General features: G+C 37.0%; 1 protein-coding gene across 1 annotated transcript in view; it reads right to left on the bottom strand.

Annotated features, from left to right (window-relative positions):
* Positions 1–18,446, bottom strand: part of LOC100601821 (ankyrin repeat domain-containing protein 18A-like) — a 52,003-nt gene that overhangs the window by 18,104 nt on the left and 15,453 nt on the right. Inside the window, 6 exon segments of the mRNA XM_030797364.1 lie at positions 1,666–1,778; positions 7,033–7,182; positions 8,772–8,914; positions 8,917–9,688; positions 14,655–14,725; positions 16,668–16,721. Of these exon segments, the coding sequence (XP_030653224.1) occupies positions 1,666–1,778; positions 7,033–7,182; positions 8,772–8,914; positions 8,917–9,688; positions 14,655–14,725; positions 16,668–16,721 (1,303 nt within the window).

The raw sequence follows: 18,446 nt of genomic DNA, 5'->3' as shown, positions 1-18,446 counted from the left end.
TAAATAAACTATTCATATCCATTTTGGTATGCTAAGATAAAATAACATATTAGTAAACATAAGGCATAACTGAGAGATGAGTAACCAAGATTTAAAAAAAGTAAAACACATATATGTTTGAAAAAGACACAAAAATACATTTTGATATTTGTTGACCACAGTCTATAAGAAGAAAAAAAAGTACACACAAAGAGAACAAGGACATTATTCAATGTAGAAAAAGAGAAGAAAACATCTTTAATGTCTGAATTGAGGAGAAAAAGAAAACAGGCAGTTTTAGAAAAAAGGAAAGGTGGAGATAGATATGTGATGATTTAAAGACTTTGAAGAAGAGATCTAGAGATCTTTACTGACATAAGGTCGACAAAATGAAAGATACAAAACCATGCAGAGAAAGGCAATGACAGAAAAATGTTGATTAGAATCAGAAAACCAACTTAAATGCTCAGTAAATACATAGAAAAGTAGCTGTGTTTAGGGCTTCAAAGACACATTCCATTTTTTTTTTAAATCTGTGATCAAAACATGAATGCTCATTTTACTCTTTTTCTTGGGGGTATACTTTTTATATAAAATTTATTTCTGTAAAACAGAAGTTTAATAAGATGTATACTTCATGTATACAATGGAGGTACCCATGTAAAATGAGTAAATTTCCATGATATGTTTTATATCTAAAAGAAAAAGAAAGAAGCAGAAACAAAATACAAGCTATATATCAAGATAAATTCTGATGTTAAAGAAGGACACAAATAGGTCTTTAAAAAAATTGAATGCAGCAGAGAAGAATATTACAAAAGGAAGAAAAGATGACCAAATACAGCAAAAATGTCTTCAGAAATAAAAGTTCAAACTAGATAATGAAGAGTGCACTTGACATTACATGTCCAAAGCGTTGTCATTATTGTTTTCAAAACCATTAAATAATACGTTGCTAAGCGCAGTGGCTCATGACAACTTTGGGAGGCCGAGGCGGGTGGATCATGAAGTCAGGAGTTTGAGACCAGCCTGACCAACATAGTGAAACCCCATCTCTACTAAAAATACAAAAATTAGCCAGGCAGGGTGGGGCACACCTGTAATCACAGCTACTCAGGAGGCTGAGGCAAGAGAATCACTTGAACCCAGGAGGCGGAGGTTGCAGTGAGCTGAGATCGTGTCATTGCACTCCAGCCTGGGTGACAGAGCCAGACTCTGTCTCAAAATATGAATAAATAAATAAGTAAATAAAAATAAGTGTAATGTTCTGGCATTCAAAAAAATTTCAGATTGTGTTGTTTCTTTTTTCACATATTTTTAATATAAATTTTTCATCCCAACCTTGCCCCAGCAGCTCAGCTGACTCCCACCCCCTGTTTCTCCCCTTCCATTGGACTCTATGACACATGGTCTCATCCAGAGATCTATTTTTCGTCACTTATTGTGTTTTTATACTGAAATTTGATTTTTTAAATAATTCCCTCAAAAAAGTCCAAGGGTCATGGACTCCCGCTCACATGCCTATAAAGTTGTGTTGTGAGTTTCTGAAATACATTTTAAAATAGAATTCATTTAATTATGAAAATGCAGACATAAAATGAATTTGTATCAAGGTTTTAGTCAAGTAAAGTTAGAGTTAAATCAATTACTAAATGGTTAAAATGTTCTACAGTATGAAAACCATACCCAGTTGCCTCTTCTTCTAATTCATGATTTTTCTTTCTTATTTGATCCACATTATAGTCCAGTGATGATATTAACTCAAAAAGTTTTCTGAATTCTTCATGTTTTTCTTCAGGCTTGAAAAAAAAGTGTTTAAAATTATTTTTGTAAAATCTAGAGACCCTCTTCTATCTTAAAAATATTATTTCTCATAAGTTGATGAATAATATGTATTTAGGCAGTTGTATAAAGTGCATTTTATAAACCTGATGCCAATAATGACAGATTTCAAAACTAGTCATTTTCTTAAAACAGCTAAAAAAGATTCACACTTTCATCATTATCTTTTCTGAAATTTAAACTGCCAAAAATGTTTGTTAAAAATGAGAGTTTTTACACATAAAATACTAAGGGTTAGTAAGATAAATTAAGAGTAGTTATATTTACATTTTAGTTTTTAAAGATGCTCTAGAAACATTGCCATTAATAGTTTAAGATATTCCAAGTTAAATTACATCTTACTAAGATGATTTTTAGAAAACTCTTATCTAGTTCCCATTACATTTTTGATCCTCATCTATCTTCAGGCTGAGCTAAATACTGTCATTCTCTGTAAGTATTCACCTGTAGGTTTCAGTTTTTCCCTGTCTCTTAACCATTTCTCTTTAAACAAAGTTTATTTTTTCTATAATAAACAAATAATAACTTTTGTCTACTTTTTGTGGCTTTTCTATTATCCTGTTTCTCCCCTTCCATTGGACTCTATGACACAGGGTCTCATCCAGAGATCTATTTTTCATCACTTATTGTGTTTTTATATTGAAACTTGAGATAAACCAGTGCAAGGCTCTTTAGAGCAAAAACCTAGATAACAGACATCTGGGTTGCTTGGCAAAGGTCATGTGTAATCCTAAGTTATGAACCTGTCACAATTTAATTAATTGTTCTGCCTCTGTATTCATGCTTTCACACCACTGTAACTGTAAGCCTGCTTCAAGCTAGCCCATCCCGTTTTTGAAGTGTGTATAAAAGTCAAGTGCTGTCTTTGTTCTGGGCCCAGTTTGTCAGATGTTGAGTCCACTGGGTCTGAGTACACTCGATAAAGACATCCTCCTGTATACACCCCAAGGTTTCTCTCTGGTCCTCCTGATTCTGCAACAGTGTGATCTCCACTCACTGCAACCTCTACCTCCTGGGTTCAAGCAATTATCCTGTCTCAGCCTCCCAAGTAGCTGGGATTACAGGTGCCCACCACCTCACCCAGCTAATTGTTTGTATTTTTAGTACAGATGGTGTTTCACGATGTTGGCCAGGCTGGTATTGAGCTCCTTACCTCATGATCTGCCCTCCTCGGCCTCCCAAAGTGCTGGAATTACAGGTGTGAGCCACTATGCCCAGCTGCTACTCCTCTTTTTAAATTCTCTCAGAACTCCTAAAATCTCAAAACGTTAACCCGGATTCCCTAATATAAATTTCCAGCTCTGACCTTTTTACTGAGGCCTCTTCCCTCTAGTACACATATTATAGATGATATTCTCAACCACACACTCATACATTGCTACTTGGTGCAGATTACTTTTGTAGATAGTGAATCTTGTCTATTTTATGTTGATTCTTAATGGATGTTACTTTGAGTACAGTGTTATTTTCTAATCTTGAAGGGGGCTGTCTCACCCTTAGGATATTCACCAGTATACTTTGTCCATCCTTCCTTCCTTCCTTCCTTCCTTCCTTCCTTCCTTCCTTCCTTCTTCTTTTCTTTTTCTTTTTCTTTCTTTCTTCTTTCTTTTTTTCTTTCTTTCTTTCGTTCTTCCTTTCTTCCTCTCTCTCTCTCTCTCTCTCTCCCCCTCTCTCTCTTTCTTTCTTCTTTTTTGGATCAGTATACTTTGTCCGTTTTTTCTTTTTCTTTTTTTTTTTCTTTTGAGATGGAGCCACACTCTGTCATTCAGGCTAGAGTGCAGTGGTGCCACGTCAGCTCACTGCAACTTCCACCTCCTGGGTTCAAGTGATTCTCCTGCCTCAGCCTCCCAAGTAGCTGGGGCTACAGTTGCACACCACCAGCAAATTTTTGTATTTTTAGTAGAGACAGGGTTTCGCCATGTTGGCCAGGCTCTTCTTGTACTTCTGATCTCAAGTAATCCACCCACCTCAGCCTCCCAAAGTGTTGGGATTACAGATGTGAGCCATGGTGCCCAGCCCTTTTTTTCTTTTATAATGAAAATTTTCCCATGAGAAACAGATTATCAATTGTTTGCCTTTGTTTTCTTTTAAAGAATTTCCTTTTCCACAGAGATATGGCATGATAAACATCTTGTTCTAAAATTTCTTTTGGGGGACACTCAACTATGTCATTGGGAAGCTCCAGTCAAGTAGAGATCTCCCTTCTTCCCAATCGAGATTCTTCATCTCAGAATGGTGTCCAGGTAGTCTCCTGCTTAGGAATTCATGAAATAAGAACATCTGGAGAAGTTAGAGGCTATTGATTGAGATGGTTTAAAGCTGCCCCTTATTACATGTTTTACTCCCAAGGCAGACATCAAAGTGGCTAATAATTCTATGCCTGATGTCTAACTCAATTCTATGGGAATCTATACAAAACATTTTATTTATGAGACACTGTCTTGCTCTGTTACCCAGGCTGGAGTGCAGTGGCTTGATCACTGCTCACTGCAGCCTTGATATTCTGAGCTCAAGTGACCCTCCTACCACAGCCTCCAATGTAGCTGGGATTACAGGCATTCACCACCATCCCTCAGCTAACTGTTTAATTTTTTTTTTTTTTGGTAGAGTCAGGGTCTCATTTATATTGCTCTGGCTGGTCTCAAATTCCTGGGCTCAAGCACTGTTCTTGCCTCAGCTTCCCCAAGTGCTAGAATTACTGGCATGAGCCACCTCACCAACCAGGTGTTCCATGGAATGGTTTGAGAGGCAGTTCTACACAGAAGCCAGAAGGCCTGGGTCTGAATCCCAGATCTACCAGATACTAGCTGTGTGACCTTGAGCAAATTAATTTTCTGTGTCTCTGGTTCTGTATCTATGAAATGGAGAGAATAATACCATCTACTTCACTGGGATGTTGGGAAGATTAAACCAGGGACTGACATGAAGTACTTAGAAGAGTATGTAGTGCATGGTGAGCTACACATAAGATTTGCTTAGAAGCACTTAGAAGAGTACATGTACATAGTGAGCTACAGACAATATTTGCTATTAGCATGATAATTTTTACTGTTTTTTATATCTTGACCATTGTATGTGCTAGGCAGGTGGCATTCTAATGGAAGTGGTCTCCTATAGCTGCACTGAATCATTCTTCACACCACTGAAAGTGGCAGCAAATGGGGAGCGTATAATTTATAGCTTACTTTTCTCTCTGTGTGACTCAGTGGGCAACAGTCATGTATGTACTACAATGTAAACAGCACCTCTTGGATTGAGTAGTACATAACCGACATGACCAGCAGAGACAGGCTGAGCCACGGAGCTGAAAACCCTGGACTCTATTGCTAAATCAAGTCTTCTGAATCCCCTCCCAGCAGCTGTTGCTGTGGCACTGCCTTCACGAGTACTCTGCTGAGCACGCGGATTAAGGGGCTGTGCTATCCTTCATCAGACAAGCTGCAGCCAGAACTGTTCAGCTGACAAACTGGCAACCATCCAGAAATACAGTTTTGGCTACATAGTGAAGGAAGGCAAATTTAGATTCTTTTTTCATACTGAGAAAAACCTGAGCATTTGATTGAACAATTCTCCTCTATTAGACTAATTGGTTTTAATTTCATATTTAATTGCTAAAAATACACTTAGAATAAATGATTTACCATGTTAATGTCTTAAAGAAGAAATCGTTGGTATGGTATATTTTGTTCTATGCTGAAAGCTGCCAAGCTAAAATATTTTCAATTTATACAAGGATAGGTGACATGCATGTCATATATTATTTGCCCTTTAAGCAAATTTATGTTAAGACAAAATTATCTTCCATTAAAAATTAAAAGCCATGTCAAATTAAGGGCTAAGTTGTTCTGCAGACTGGGCAACAAGTGCTTAGATGTAAGGTCAGTGAGAGAACAGTCAGAGAAAGCTTCATGAAGAGGAAATTGCCTGCCAGGTCTGAATGAATGAGGCTAGATGAGCAGGAACTGAGAAGGCAGGAAGGACAACATGGGTAAAACTGGTGCTGACATCTTCCCAATTAACTCTGAGGATAAAGTCCAATGCAGGAAATAAAAACATATGTCCATACAATAACCTGTAAATGAATGTTTGCAACAGGTGTTTTCATAATAGCCAAAAAGTGGAAACAACCTAAAGGTCCATCAGCTGATGAACGAATGGAAAACTGGTGTAGCCATGAAATAGACTATTATTTGACAATAAGAAGGAATAGACTACTGATATGTGCTACAACATGGATAAAATTCTGAAAAAATTCTGCTAAGTGAAAGAGCCAGTCAGAAAGGACTTCATATTGTATGACTCTATGTATATAAAATATGCAGATCATGCAAACCTATGGAGACAAAAGTGGATGGTGGTTGCCTACAACTGGGGTAGGTGGAGAGACATGGAGTGGGGTTGCAGTCATGGCTAAGAGATGTAGCGTTGCTTTTCAGAGTGGTGAAAATGTTCTAGCATTGATTGTGCTGATGACCACACAACACTGTGAATATACTAACAGACACTGAGTTGTACATTTTAAATGGTTGAACTGTCTGACATGTGAATTATCTCTCAGTGAAACTGTTTTTAAAATCCCATGGTAGGATCCAGATAATTTTCTGAGCTCTCTATTTTGGATGTACATACTCTATTAGATCTGAGTATTTCTACACCATTACAGTATATTTTAAATGAAAGGAAGATGAAGGCAATGTCTAACTTTTCAAGTCGTTTGTAAATTAACCTAAAATGTGTGCATTTCAAAGAACAGTATGATGGCCTTTCTGTACAAGTTAACCTAGAATCCATGAAAGGAAGAGGTACAGCTTCAGTGTCCATTCACAAAAGTGAAGAAATAAGACAACTTTCTGGAATATTCCATTAAACATTCTCTTCTGACTTAATCTGGCTTGCCTCACCAAGGCATTAAGGAAATTATCTAAAAATACTGTTTAACAGGAAAAAAGTCAATTTTCTGTGAGGAATGATGTATCATTCTCAACTTTCCCAAGAGTAGATACTGTAAGAGAAAACATATGCAACTATTTTTCAAAATGGCAGAACAAGAGCCAGAGTTGAAGAAGTACGTTATAAAGATAATAAAATGGTAATGATCAATTATAATGAAAATACAAAATCAAGCTGTCCACTGAAATTAGTATCCTAAAACACTTTATATTATTCAACCAGCTACAGATTAACTGTCTACATGTTAAATTCCATACATACTTGACTTTCTACTTGAAATAATTTCTTCTTTGAAGTCCGTGTCTCATCCAAATTAATATGACAATGTGATGTAACTTCCAGTGGAGACTCTGACATTGAAAATTTTTTAAGGTGATCAGCCAGTTCTTCTTGAAGTTGTCTCACAATCACCTGACAAAATATTTTTGTTACCAATTTTATAAAGTGCCTTATTATTAAATTATGTTAATAATATTTAACTCTAGCATACATACTTTGAAAATTATTACCACACACACAGATTCACTTTCTTTCCCTTATCTGTACACTTTCTTCTTTATTACTGAATTCAGTGAGGGACATAGAAGGTGTTATCTTCCTGCCAAACTGGTATTCTCTTACATGACAGATTGATTCAGCCCGCTATTCATTCACCTTAGACCCTCAACTCAACCTGAGTTCCTCACATATTCAGTCGCCTGTTGAAATCCTTCCTACAGATTCCTATCTCAGAATAAAAGTAAAATTCCAACGGCCTTCAAGGCCCTAGGTAACATGGCCTCTACCTCCCTCCCTGACCTCAGCTCCTACAACTCTGTCCCATACAAACTTCAATCCCACTCTCCGTGAACTCTGCCACCCTTCATTAGTCTGAAAATGGGGATTCAATGTCAAACTCATAAATCACAGACAGCTACAAGTATCTTTGTACTGGAAAGAGTTATATCCAAATGATAGTCATTGAGACTTAAAATGTAAATTATGAATTAATTATTCATAAAAATATTCACAGCAAATTATAAATACCTACCAGTGGAAACATTACATCAAATATTTTTTTGCTAAAATTTACCACATTTATTCCAAATTGTGATTTTATAACAAGTAGAAGTCTTTAAAATACTAAGTGGTCAGAAAAATACATAATGTGAGACTGACATATTTTCAGACTTAAGTCACATTGGTATGAATCAAAACAAAGTTATACCAACTAAAATACATAAAAGAGAGAGCCACTGAAGGAAAAGCATCACAAGACACAGCAACACACTTCAGTTCATCTGGGAAATCTAGAATTAAGTGTCAAAGCGGCTTACTTAATTGAATCTTAATTTCAAAATACACATTTCAGGTACAAGCATTTCCACTTACCCGCTTCATTATGGTCTTAAAATGTGGCAACATAAAGACATTACATTTATTATTTCAGTAGTATAAGACTACATACCTTATCAACAATGCTCTGTATCTACTAAAATTTCATAGGTGACATAATATCTTTACTCAAAGGAAAGCATCTGTCAGCTCCACCTTTTATTTCCTAGAAACAAAGTATGTTTCCAAGCTGATACAGTAAACACTTTTTTTGGTTTATTAAAACAGCTTCGTTGAAATATGATTTTTATTAAAACAGCTTTGTTGAAATATGATTTATAGAATTTATCTGTTTTAACAAACAGTTCAAAGATTTTTAGTAAATTTACTGTGTCATGCAACCATCTCTACATTTCAACTTTAGAACATTTTCATCACTCCAGGACAATCCCTCATGCCCATTAGCAGTCATGACCCACTTCCAGCCCCAGGCCTACACAAATGTTAATCTTCTTTCTGTCCCTATACCTGTATTTCCTGGATGATTCATGTAAATGGAGTTATACAGTATAGTAAACACATTTTCATCTATTTGTTTTTATATTGAACTAGGCTCAACATATAGCCAGAATGAAATGTTTAAATTTTCTTTCCAGAAGGTTATAAATAGTTTTCTTCATACTTACTTCTCCTTCTGCTTCTTCCTTTTCATACTGAAACAGTTTTTCTTTTAAATAATTACATTCATTCATTAATTCCGTATTTTTTTCTTCTAGAAGGAGATATTCCTTTCCATTCACAACAGAGCCTCCTTGGATATTAATGACTATTTATTATTGCCTTCCTTATGAGCATCCCCTAGTTGTTGTTCAAGCAAGAGATTTTTGAGTTCTTCTTGACGTATTCTGTCCTCTAAAGAGTTCTGCTTTCCAGTTGATTGACTCTCCTTAGCTTCCTCATTTGGATGCATCTGTTTCATTTCCTTTATTTGATGCTGCGCTTGCTTTAGGTCCAGCTGCACACTTTCTAAAGCCAATGTCTTTTCCCTGAGAGCATCTCTTGTCTCATGGAGCTTAGCTTTTAAGGTACTGAACTTCACCCGAGCTTTAGAAAGCTGTTTAGTAAGCAACTCATTCTTACCTGTTAATTGAGAAATATTAGCACCCATTTTTTCTTGTTCAGAAATATCATCTGCTCTCCGTAAAACTAGTTCTAGGTCTTTTCTTTCCAAAATTTCATTGCGCTCATTTATAGCAGTGGCCAGGCTAGAATGGAGGGATTCGACTTCAGTTTCTAGTCTTTGTTTGTTGTGTTTTTCCTTCTCCAATTTTGAATTCAGCCTTGAATTCTCAGCTTTCAGATCATTGAGCTCTTGTGAATACTGGGCCATTGTTTTTGTTATCATTTCTTCATGGAGTCTTACACTCTTTTCAAAGTTAGCATTTATTTCTGTAATACTTTTAATTTCATGAATATATTCTTTTTCCTTTCTGAGACTGTCATTTTTTATTGGGTATAATTCCTCTTTGAGCATGGCAATGTCTCTCTTCAACATATAATTTCCATGCATCACATCCGTCTTTTTTCCATAACTTTGAGAATCCTAAATAAAACAAAAGAAATGTTTAGCTAGCACTCAATAAAATAACATATGATGGTTATTTCTGAAGTAAAAGAACAACCTGTACATTCATGCAATTAAAAGTTGCTGTAAGTGGATATCCAACTGGAGACAAAGTTGAAGCAAAACCTTAAACCTCAGAGAACATACATTTCAAAAAGTTCAAAAATTTATTTGAAGTCAATGAATCCATAAAATACACACACACACAGGCACGCACACACACTCTAGAGAATTTTTAAGAATATCAGAATTGGAAAAGCCTTTCTCTGAATTACAACAAACTCAAAGCGTAAAGTTGTTAAAAAATTCGACTAAACTAAAATCTTGGAAAAAGAAAATTTCATTTATACTCTGATATCTAACCCAGACACCACCCTATAGTAAGAGCTTTACCTCCACGTCTATTTGGACAGATAAAATCTCTCAAAGTTTTAAAAGTTCTGTTTCCCTGATTATATTCTATTGTGATTTGACCCAACATTTTTTAGTCAGTTGTAAGAATTACATTTACTACATCATAAATCTAGACATTGAACTGAGCACTTCTACATACATACATTGATGAACTTATTTAGTTACCACAATCCTTACAAAAGAGAGGTTAAAAATATAAGCAAGCTGCAGGATTTTCCTCAGGGCTTCTGACTCTACTTCTAGTACTCCATCAGATCACGGTTACTTCTGTGGTATAAATATATCAACACAAAAACAGAGAAACAAAAAGACACAGGCATAAAATGTGTCTTCTGCCTTTGTCACCTGGATTCTTCATGGAATAGCCAGATGGAGAGGATGTGACCTTGTGGGGCTTCAGAAACAGAAAAGAAGCTTTCCCTTTTCTGCACTAAGCTTATTTTTTCCTTTGGATCCTGGGATACCAAAAAAGTGAAGGCACTCACTGAAATAGGGGAACCAAAATTTGCCACAACACAAGGAGCCAAGTGAAACTGCTCAGTTGCTAGTGCAGAATCCTGGAAAATGAGATGTTCCTGAAGTTTACATTCAATTACCACAAAAGTTTATAGCTGGAAGATATACAGTATAGTTGTCCACTCTAGCCCCATTATCTACCTGATAATGGAAGTAAAACCAAGAAATATTAAGTAACTCATCCAAAGCTCCTAAGGTGGCATTACCTAGTATTTCATGGCACCAAAAGGGAAGATACAATTACATATTGCTGAATTACATAAATTACCAGATAAATACATCAAATTTGTCAAATAAATTATAAGTGTGACTTTGGCAAAGCAATTTAATGGCTCAGAGGGTGGTGGGGGGCCTCATCTGCTTTTACTTTGAAAGAGGAAAATCTCTAGATTTTTGTCCATCTTTAGAACAAAATGTACAGAACTCAGCCTTCTACTATAGAGTCAAATGCTAAATTTTTGGCTGAGGAGTTATGCTACTTATATGATAAAATCATACATGCCAAAACCTACCATATTTTATTAAACAACATCATGTAAAAGTCTGATTCAACAGAAACATTGGAGAGTGGTGATTTTCTTAAATATGTGAAAGTATATATATTTGTTTCCAAAAATATTTAAAGTGGCCATGATGGAAGTATAAGTTTAAACAGTTTGAGTCAAACAGATAAACTTGCATGCATGAAAGCACATTAAACAGACTTCTTTGGCTGGGAATATTTGTTGCAACTCTCAAAGTCAGATACATTTTCATGTCTCTTCTCAGTCATTGCTTCCCTCCCATTGTATTACTATTTTCTCATTTAAATAAATGTAATTCATCTTTAAATGAATATAGAAAAAAGAATCTAGACATTATTTCTTTAGCAATTTCCCTTATGCTTATCTGGTTCAGAAGGTCACATGGTATATGGCTAAATAATTTTCCCAGCCCATATGCCACCTGGAAGACTCACAGTGAGACTTAGGTTGATGAATGAGCAAAAATATGAGAATGTTTTCCAGAACCGTCATTTAGATAGCAGCACTAATCTACTTTGACACATAATTACACATTTAGATAACCCCACTGTAACTATACACATGAGATTTTCTTGAGTAGAAAACCAGAACGAACCAGATAACTTATAATAAGAGAAGCAGCAAGGGAACCTCTTTCTTTTTATAGTTGAACTTTTTTTCTTCAAAGCCAGGAACTCTACTTGTAACAAGCCCATCTCATTCTTAAGTCTTTGCATATCCTGCTGTAAGTCTTCTTCTAGCTATGCTGCTGATGTTCTGTCACTATATGGTGGAGAATAACTCACATTTTCTAATTCAGGTTTCATGCTTTTATAGATATTAGCAGTGGGACTGTCATATGTGGGTCCCTGAAACACACTTGCCAGACCCCTTCTAAGCTTTAGAAGAGCTTCTAAGTTCTATATGGCTTGTGGAACAAGCGCTGTATTGGTTCTTAGTTTTTGTAAGTGTCTGTAACAGCAGAAATACTGCAGCTTTCTATCCATATCACATGCTTCTATTCTTTGGAGTGAGCAAACCACAAATCAAAAAGACTTTTTGGATCTCTAGACTGAGGCCAATGTCTAATGTCTAATTTCCAATCTGTGGTATTTTGGGTTATATTTTCTTGTATTTGCAGATTAAACTCTTGGTCTTCTTTCATTTCAACCATAACTACTGGGTTCCTTAATTTTTCAATTTCTGTATCATTACAACAATTCTCTATCTTCTTCATCTCTGTGAGAAACAGGCTACCTGTCTGGTTTGTTATAATTTTTATAGTCTGATTTATTTTCATTTGAATAAAGCTTAGAAGATGACTGGCAAGTGTATTTGAGGGACCCAGAGTATAAATACAACGACAAGACCTGAGTGAGATGGGCTCCTTCTGTTCAGGCAATGCCTGGAATACTATAGTTAGACACTCCAGGTGCATCTGCTTCCTCACCATCAGGGATATAATTCATCAGATTACGGGGCACTCCCTTTTAAGTTTGTCCCTCTTTAGAGTTACAATGTAAGAGCTCTTCCTCAGGACAAACAGTAATTTTGCATTTTTCGAAACTTTCACCAATCTTCAGTTGAACTTTTTTGTAACGAATTCTTTTTTTTTTTTTGAGATGGACTTTCACTCTTGTTGCCCAGCTGGAGTGCAATGGCATGATCTTGGCTCAACACAACTTCTGCCTCCCAGGTTCAAGCAATTCTCCTGCCTCAGTCTCCTGAGTCGCTGGGATTACAGGCATGCACCACCACACCTGGATAATTTTGTATTTTTAGTAGAGATGGGGTTTCTCCATGTTGGTCAGGCTGGTCTTGAACTCTCGACCTCAGGTGATCCACCCACCTCGGCCTCCCAAAGTGCTAGGATTACAGGTGTGAGCCACCGCGCCCGGCATTGTAATGAATTTTAAAGGAAGTCCTGAATATATAGATATATCCTCTTTATTACAATTCTTAGTTCTGGTTCTTGAGGCATTTTTTTGCAGGTGCAAAAGTGGAAAATTAATTTGCTTCTTTTGTTTCTCAGATGTCTTTTCTCATAGGGTGCATGTTTTAAAATTAATTTTATTGGCCGGGCACGGTGGCTCAAGCCTGTAATCCCAGCACTTTGGGAGGCCGAGGCGGGCGGATCACGAGGTCAGGAGATCGAGACCACGGTGAAACCCCGTCTCCACTAAAAAAATACAAAAAATTAGCCGGGCGCAGTGGCGGGCTCCTGTAGTCCCAGCTACTCGGAGAGGCTGAGGCAGGAGAATGGCGTGAATCCGGGAGGCAGAGCTTGCAGTGAGCCAAGATTGCGCCACTGCACTCCAGCCTGGGCGACAGAGTGAGACTCCGTCTCAAAAAAAAAAAAATTAATTTTATTCTAAATTAAGTATGAACAAAGAAAAAATAGAAAATAATTAAAATTGAACTGTGAAACTTAATCTATGTTTTACTACCCCTAAGTTACTGGGTTATAACTAACAAGTAAAAAATAATTTGCCTTGGCTTAATATAGGAGAAAAACGTGAACCAGGAAGCTTAACTCTCACTGTTTGTTTGGAGTAAACTTAATTCATTATCAATTAAATCTGACAGAAATGGGTTCACAGATGATATGTAGTATTCTAAAGGCTTTCTCTCTTGAAAAGACTTTTACCTTAGCATACCCTAAATAGTGAACCCCTACAGTGAATTCATATTTCTGAGGATTAACTAAAGAGTAGGCAAATGCTAAATTATTAGAAGCCAAAATGAGTACCAATCAGAAAGAGAAGAAAATTTTTAGATTCTACTTCAAATGTTACACTGTAATATGATAGCGTTATGTATCTAGATAGGTTATCTGCGTATATCCAGGTCTAATATATTCTAAGCTCCACTAGTGACAGTGGACTTAAAAATTTTAATAGCATTTTCTATTTATGTTAAAACAAGAAAGTTATTGTTTGTACCCTGACATCAAAGTCCCATTCTGGAAGACATAATTCTCTCAATAGGCAGTTGGGTTGCTTTTATGACCCCATCCTCTCCCTGAACATAGACACTGAAGGCAACCAGAAACCAAAAAAAAGACGAAGTCTTTGACCTCAGCACTGATGACCAGCAACATAAAACTGCAAAGTTTGAACCACTGGGAATAATGAGTCCTTTAACATGAGGTGAACTCAGTGGCCATCACTGTTCAATTGTTCATAATTTCTCTTGCTTAGTAATACAACTCAATTTTTGATGTTACCTTCTTTATCATGAAGAAGGTTATAAAAATAAAAGAGCAAAGAGAGCTCTGGAAATTTCTGGCCTCAATTCCAAGGGTACAGATAGCTATGAGTTACTACAGACTATAAGAATATTTTAAATTTTATAACAGGCTAAAATGTTTTAAAATTCAATATGAAATTATGCCCTGTTGGATTCTAAAAGGATAGTCTAAAAGGTCACTTCATTTGGACTATGCTATGTTATTAAAGAAAAACAAACAAACCAATATTAAGCCAGAAATTAAAATTTAAATTGTTACATACCTGTGGCTGTTTATTTTCACTTCTTTCAAGCCTTTCTTGCTTTTCCTCTGAAGCCACTTTTAAGTCGTGTTCTGCTGACAAATCCATATGCTTAGATAAAATGAATGACTTAAAGACTATCATCTTTATAAAAATTGATACAAAACAACATATACTTTTATAAATTGAGAGTTTAAATGAAGCTTAATGCTTACTGGAATATTTACATTTTAAGAAACACTTCTAATTATCTAAAACTTTAACAAGCCACTTGGGGAGACACTAGATATCAGCAGGTTCAAGCCATGCAAAAGTCTCAGGGTCACCCAAAAATTATTCCACCCAATAAAAAAACAAACAAACTGCTGGAAACAAAACAAAATTTAAAAATACAGTAAAAACATATAAAGTAATACTTTACTATTCTCTACTTCATAATAGTATCTTTTTAACCACATGCTAAGTAAGTTGTTATTTACTAATAATTTGCAAAATTTTTGTTACCATTTGTACATCTTTATAGTGTACACCGTTTTTTACATCTGAAATATTTTCCTGTACTATTCTGACAAATTTATTTTTGTGTTTTAAGACTCAGAATTCAGGCTGGGCACAGTAGCTCACACCTGTAATCCCAGCACTTTGGAAGGCCCAGGTGGGATAACTGCTTGAAGCCAGGAGTTTAGGACCAGCCTGGAGACCATAGTGAAACCCTGACTCTATAGAAAATTTGCCAGGCATGGTGGTGTGTGTCCCAGCTACTCAAGAGGTTGAGGCAAGAGGATCCCTTAAGCCCAGGAGTTTCAGTTTGCAGTGAGTCTCGATCATGCCATTGCACTCCACCCTGGGTGACAGAGCAAGAACTCGTTTCCAAAAACAGAAAAAGAAAAAAGGAAAAAAGGCTCAAAATGCTATGTGAAGTCCTCCCTGAATCTGGCTATCTTTCTTCACATACACAGACGTCTCCTCCCTTGGGCCTTTCTTAGTACTTTTTGAATTTTTCTAGTGTCACTTCGCCATCTGAGCTGCACATCAGCTCTTTGTATGTCTATTCCCTTTGTTGCTAGACTGTAGCAATCATCTTTGTATAAACAGTCTTTATTTTACTAAATATTTATTGAGTTCCTGCTAAGTGGTAGGCATTGGGGTTTAAAGAATGAGAATAAAAGCTGTCGGGGTGGCTTTTCTAGAGACCATGCCTGAGCTGAGACTTAGACAGTGAGGTTCACTAGACTACAAGAGACAGAGGGCAGGAACGATAACACATGCCAGGCAGTGGCAAGACAGGGAGAGAAGACTCCCAGAGCGTATGTATTTATCTACATGAGAAGGATGGTGACGGGGCATCACCAGCAGCTCAGTAATGCCAGAAGAAGGGGCAGACAGAGAAAGGGCTGCAGATGGAGATGAAGCCAGTTTCTGAAAGCCTTATATAAACCAACTATTACTGTCGCTTCTTAAATTTTTTAAAAAAGCAAAACAAATTAGAAAAGCATAATTGCAAGAAAAAGACCAACATTTTATTTTATTGTATCTTATCTTATTTGACTTGATTTTTCTTAGAGATGGGGCCTCACTCTGCCACCCAGGCTACAGTGTAATGTTGCTATCATAGCTAACTGCAGGCTCAAACTTCTAGGCTCAAGTAATTCTCCTGCTTCAGCCTCCCAAGTAGCTGGGATCACAGGTGCAGAACACCACACCCAGCTACAGTTTTTGAAAAAATAGTCATGGGGTCTGGCGATGTTGCCCAGGTTGCTGGACCTCCAAGCCTCAAGGGATGCTTCTATCTCATCCTCCAACACTGATGAGATTACAGGCAGGAGCCACCATCCCCGGCAACACCAATATTTTCAAATGAATAGACTGGAACTCTATCATTTTATTTTATCATGGATGGGTGAAAACCTTGTAATAGACTCATGTGCTCCATGGATTTGTGACAAGGAAACTATAGCATTAACTATGGCTGAAGCTTCCCTTGTCTCCCAGTCTCTTTACATGGTTAAGAGTAGAGATACTCAAATGTCTTACCTTTTGCACCTTCTTTTCTTTTTTTCAAATTTGCAGGCTTCATAGCTGCTATTTCTGTCAAACATGCAAGCTTGTTAGATATTCCTTCTGGAAAACATCATCCTTCTGCCTCCTTACCTGGCAAAGTTTCACTTACTCTGCATGCTTACCCTAAATCCTACCCATTTTTTTTTAGAAGCTTGCACTCATCACCACAAATTTAAAAGTGAATGGCATCTAATGAACATAATAAATACCTAGTAAATAATAACTCTACGCTCCCAGGTGACATCTATCCTCCATCTACCCTCTACATAATGGGTCAGTACACTGCAGACCACAGGCCAAATCCTGCCTACCATGTTTTTTCTCAGTGAAGTTTTATGAGAATACAGTCATGCCTATTCATTCTGACATGCTACCTATGACTGCTTTCACACTACAATACCAGGGTTGAGTAGCTACAACAGAGACCACATAGCCTTCAGCTGCCTAAATCATTCTTGAAAAAGAGAGAGACAGAGAGAGACCACATGGCCTAAAATATTTCCTATTTGTCCCTTTACAGAAAAAGCTTGCCAATCCCTGCTTTATACCCTGAACAGAATGCCCTATATCTCAGATTGAATCTAATGCCTCCCCTGCTTACAATTTTCCAATGAATTTCTAGAGCAAACACTGCTGGCTCCCTACCCAAGAGCAGTTCCTTGTTGTTTCTTGCTGGAGAATTACAATCTATTTGGATATTTATTATCCCAATACCTCTCCCTCCTCAGCTTCAAAAGATAAGTGATTATTCTAAGCTAATCACATAACTACATTTGCTTTCCCAGTGCCTGGTTTAGGAATGAGCATGTGGTGTGACCCAGCTAATAAAATATTACAGAAAGGGCTGAGCATGGTGGCTCATGTCTGTAATCCCAGCACTTTTGGAGGCCGAGGCAGGCGGATCAAGAGGTCAAGAGACTGAGACCATCCTGGCCAACATGGTGAAACCCTGTCTCTACTAAAAATACAAAAATTACCTGGGCGTGGTTGCATGTGCCTGTTTTCCCAGCTCCTTGGGAGGCTGAGGCAGGAGAATTGCTTGAACCTGGGAGGTGGAGGCTGCAGTGATCCGAGATCATGCCACTGGACTCCAGACTGGTGGTAGAGTGAGACTACATCCCCGAAGGAAAAAAAAAATTACAAAAAGTCCCCTGCATGCTTCTGAGTTTTCTCCCAATTTAAAAGACACATGTGAAGAAAAGCAGCCCTTCCAGCCTTTAGATACTATCTTGTGAGAACATGATGTTTGGAGCTGTTGCTAAGTAGCCAACCATGAAGGGAGGCATGAACAAGACACTGCCAACAGCATAGCTGAAAGAGGAACAAGTGGGATCCAATAATATCACTGGACAACCAAAACAAGTCTGGTTCTTATGGTTTTGGCCACTGTTAGGTCTTCTAGTATTTGCAGCCAAAAGCATTTTACCTCAGAAGTTTCTCCTGGCCTACAGGATAAGATCTACTCATTTCTATACTATTAAAAGTCTTTTGTTGAACTGGTTTCTAGACACAGGTAAAACAACAACAAAGTCTTTCCTAAGCTTGCCTTCACTGACACATACTAAAAATAATAAATACATAATAAATAATAACTATAAGCTATTTTCACCTCATTACCAAGCACTCCATTTTTTTTTTTTTGCACTAGTGAATTTGAACTGCTCATAAACTCTACAAAATTCACTCAGGTGTCCTACCTTTTGAACTTGCTCCTTGTGTTTTAAAACTTTCATTCTTCGTGGCTGCTGTTTC

Source organism: Nomascus leucogenys, chromosome 1a (assembly GCF_006542625.1).
Source record: "Nomascus leucogenys isolate Asia chromosome 1a, Asia_NLE_v1, whole genome shotgun sequence".
Taxonomy (NCBI): Eukaryota; Metazoa; Chordata; class Mammalia; order Primates; family Hylobatidae; genus Nomascus; species Nomascus leucogenys.
Note: the sequence above shows the minus strand (reverse complement) of the source record. Positions and strands in the feature narration are given on the sequence as shown.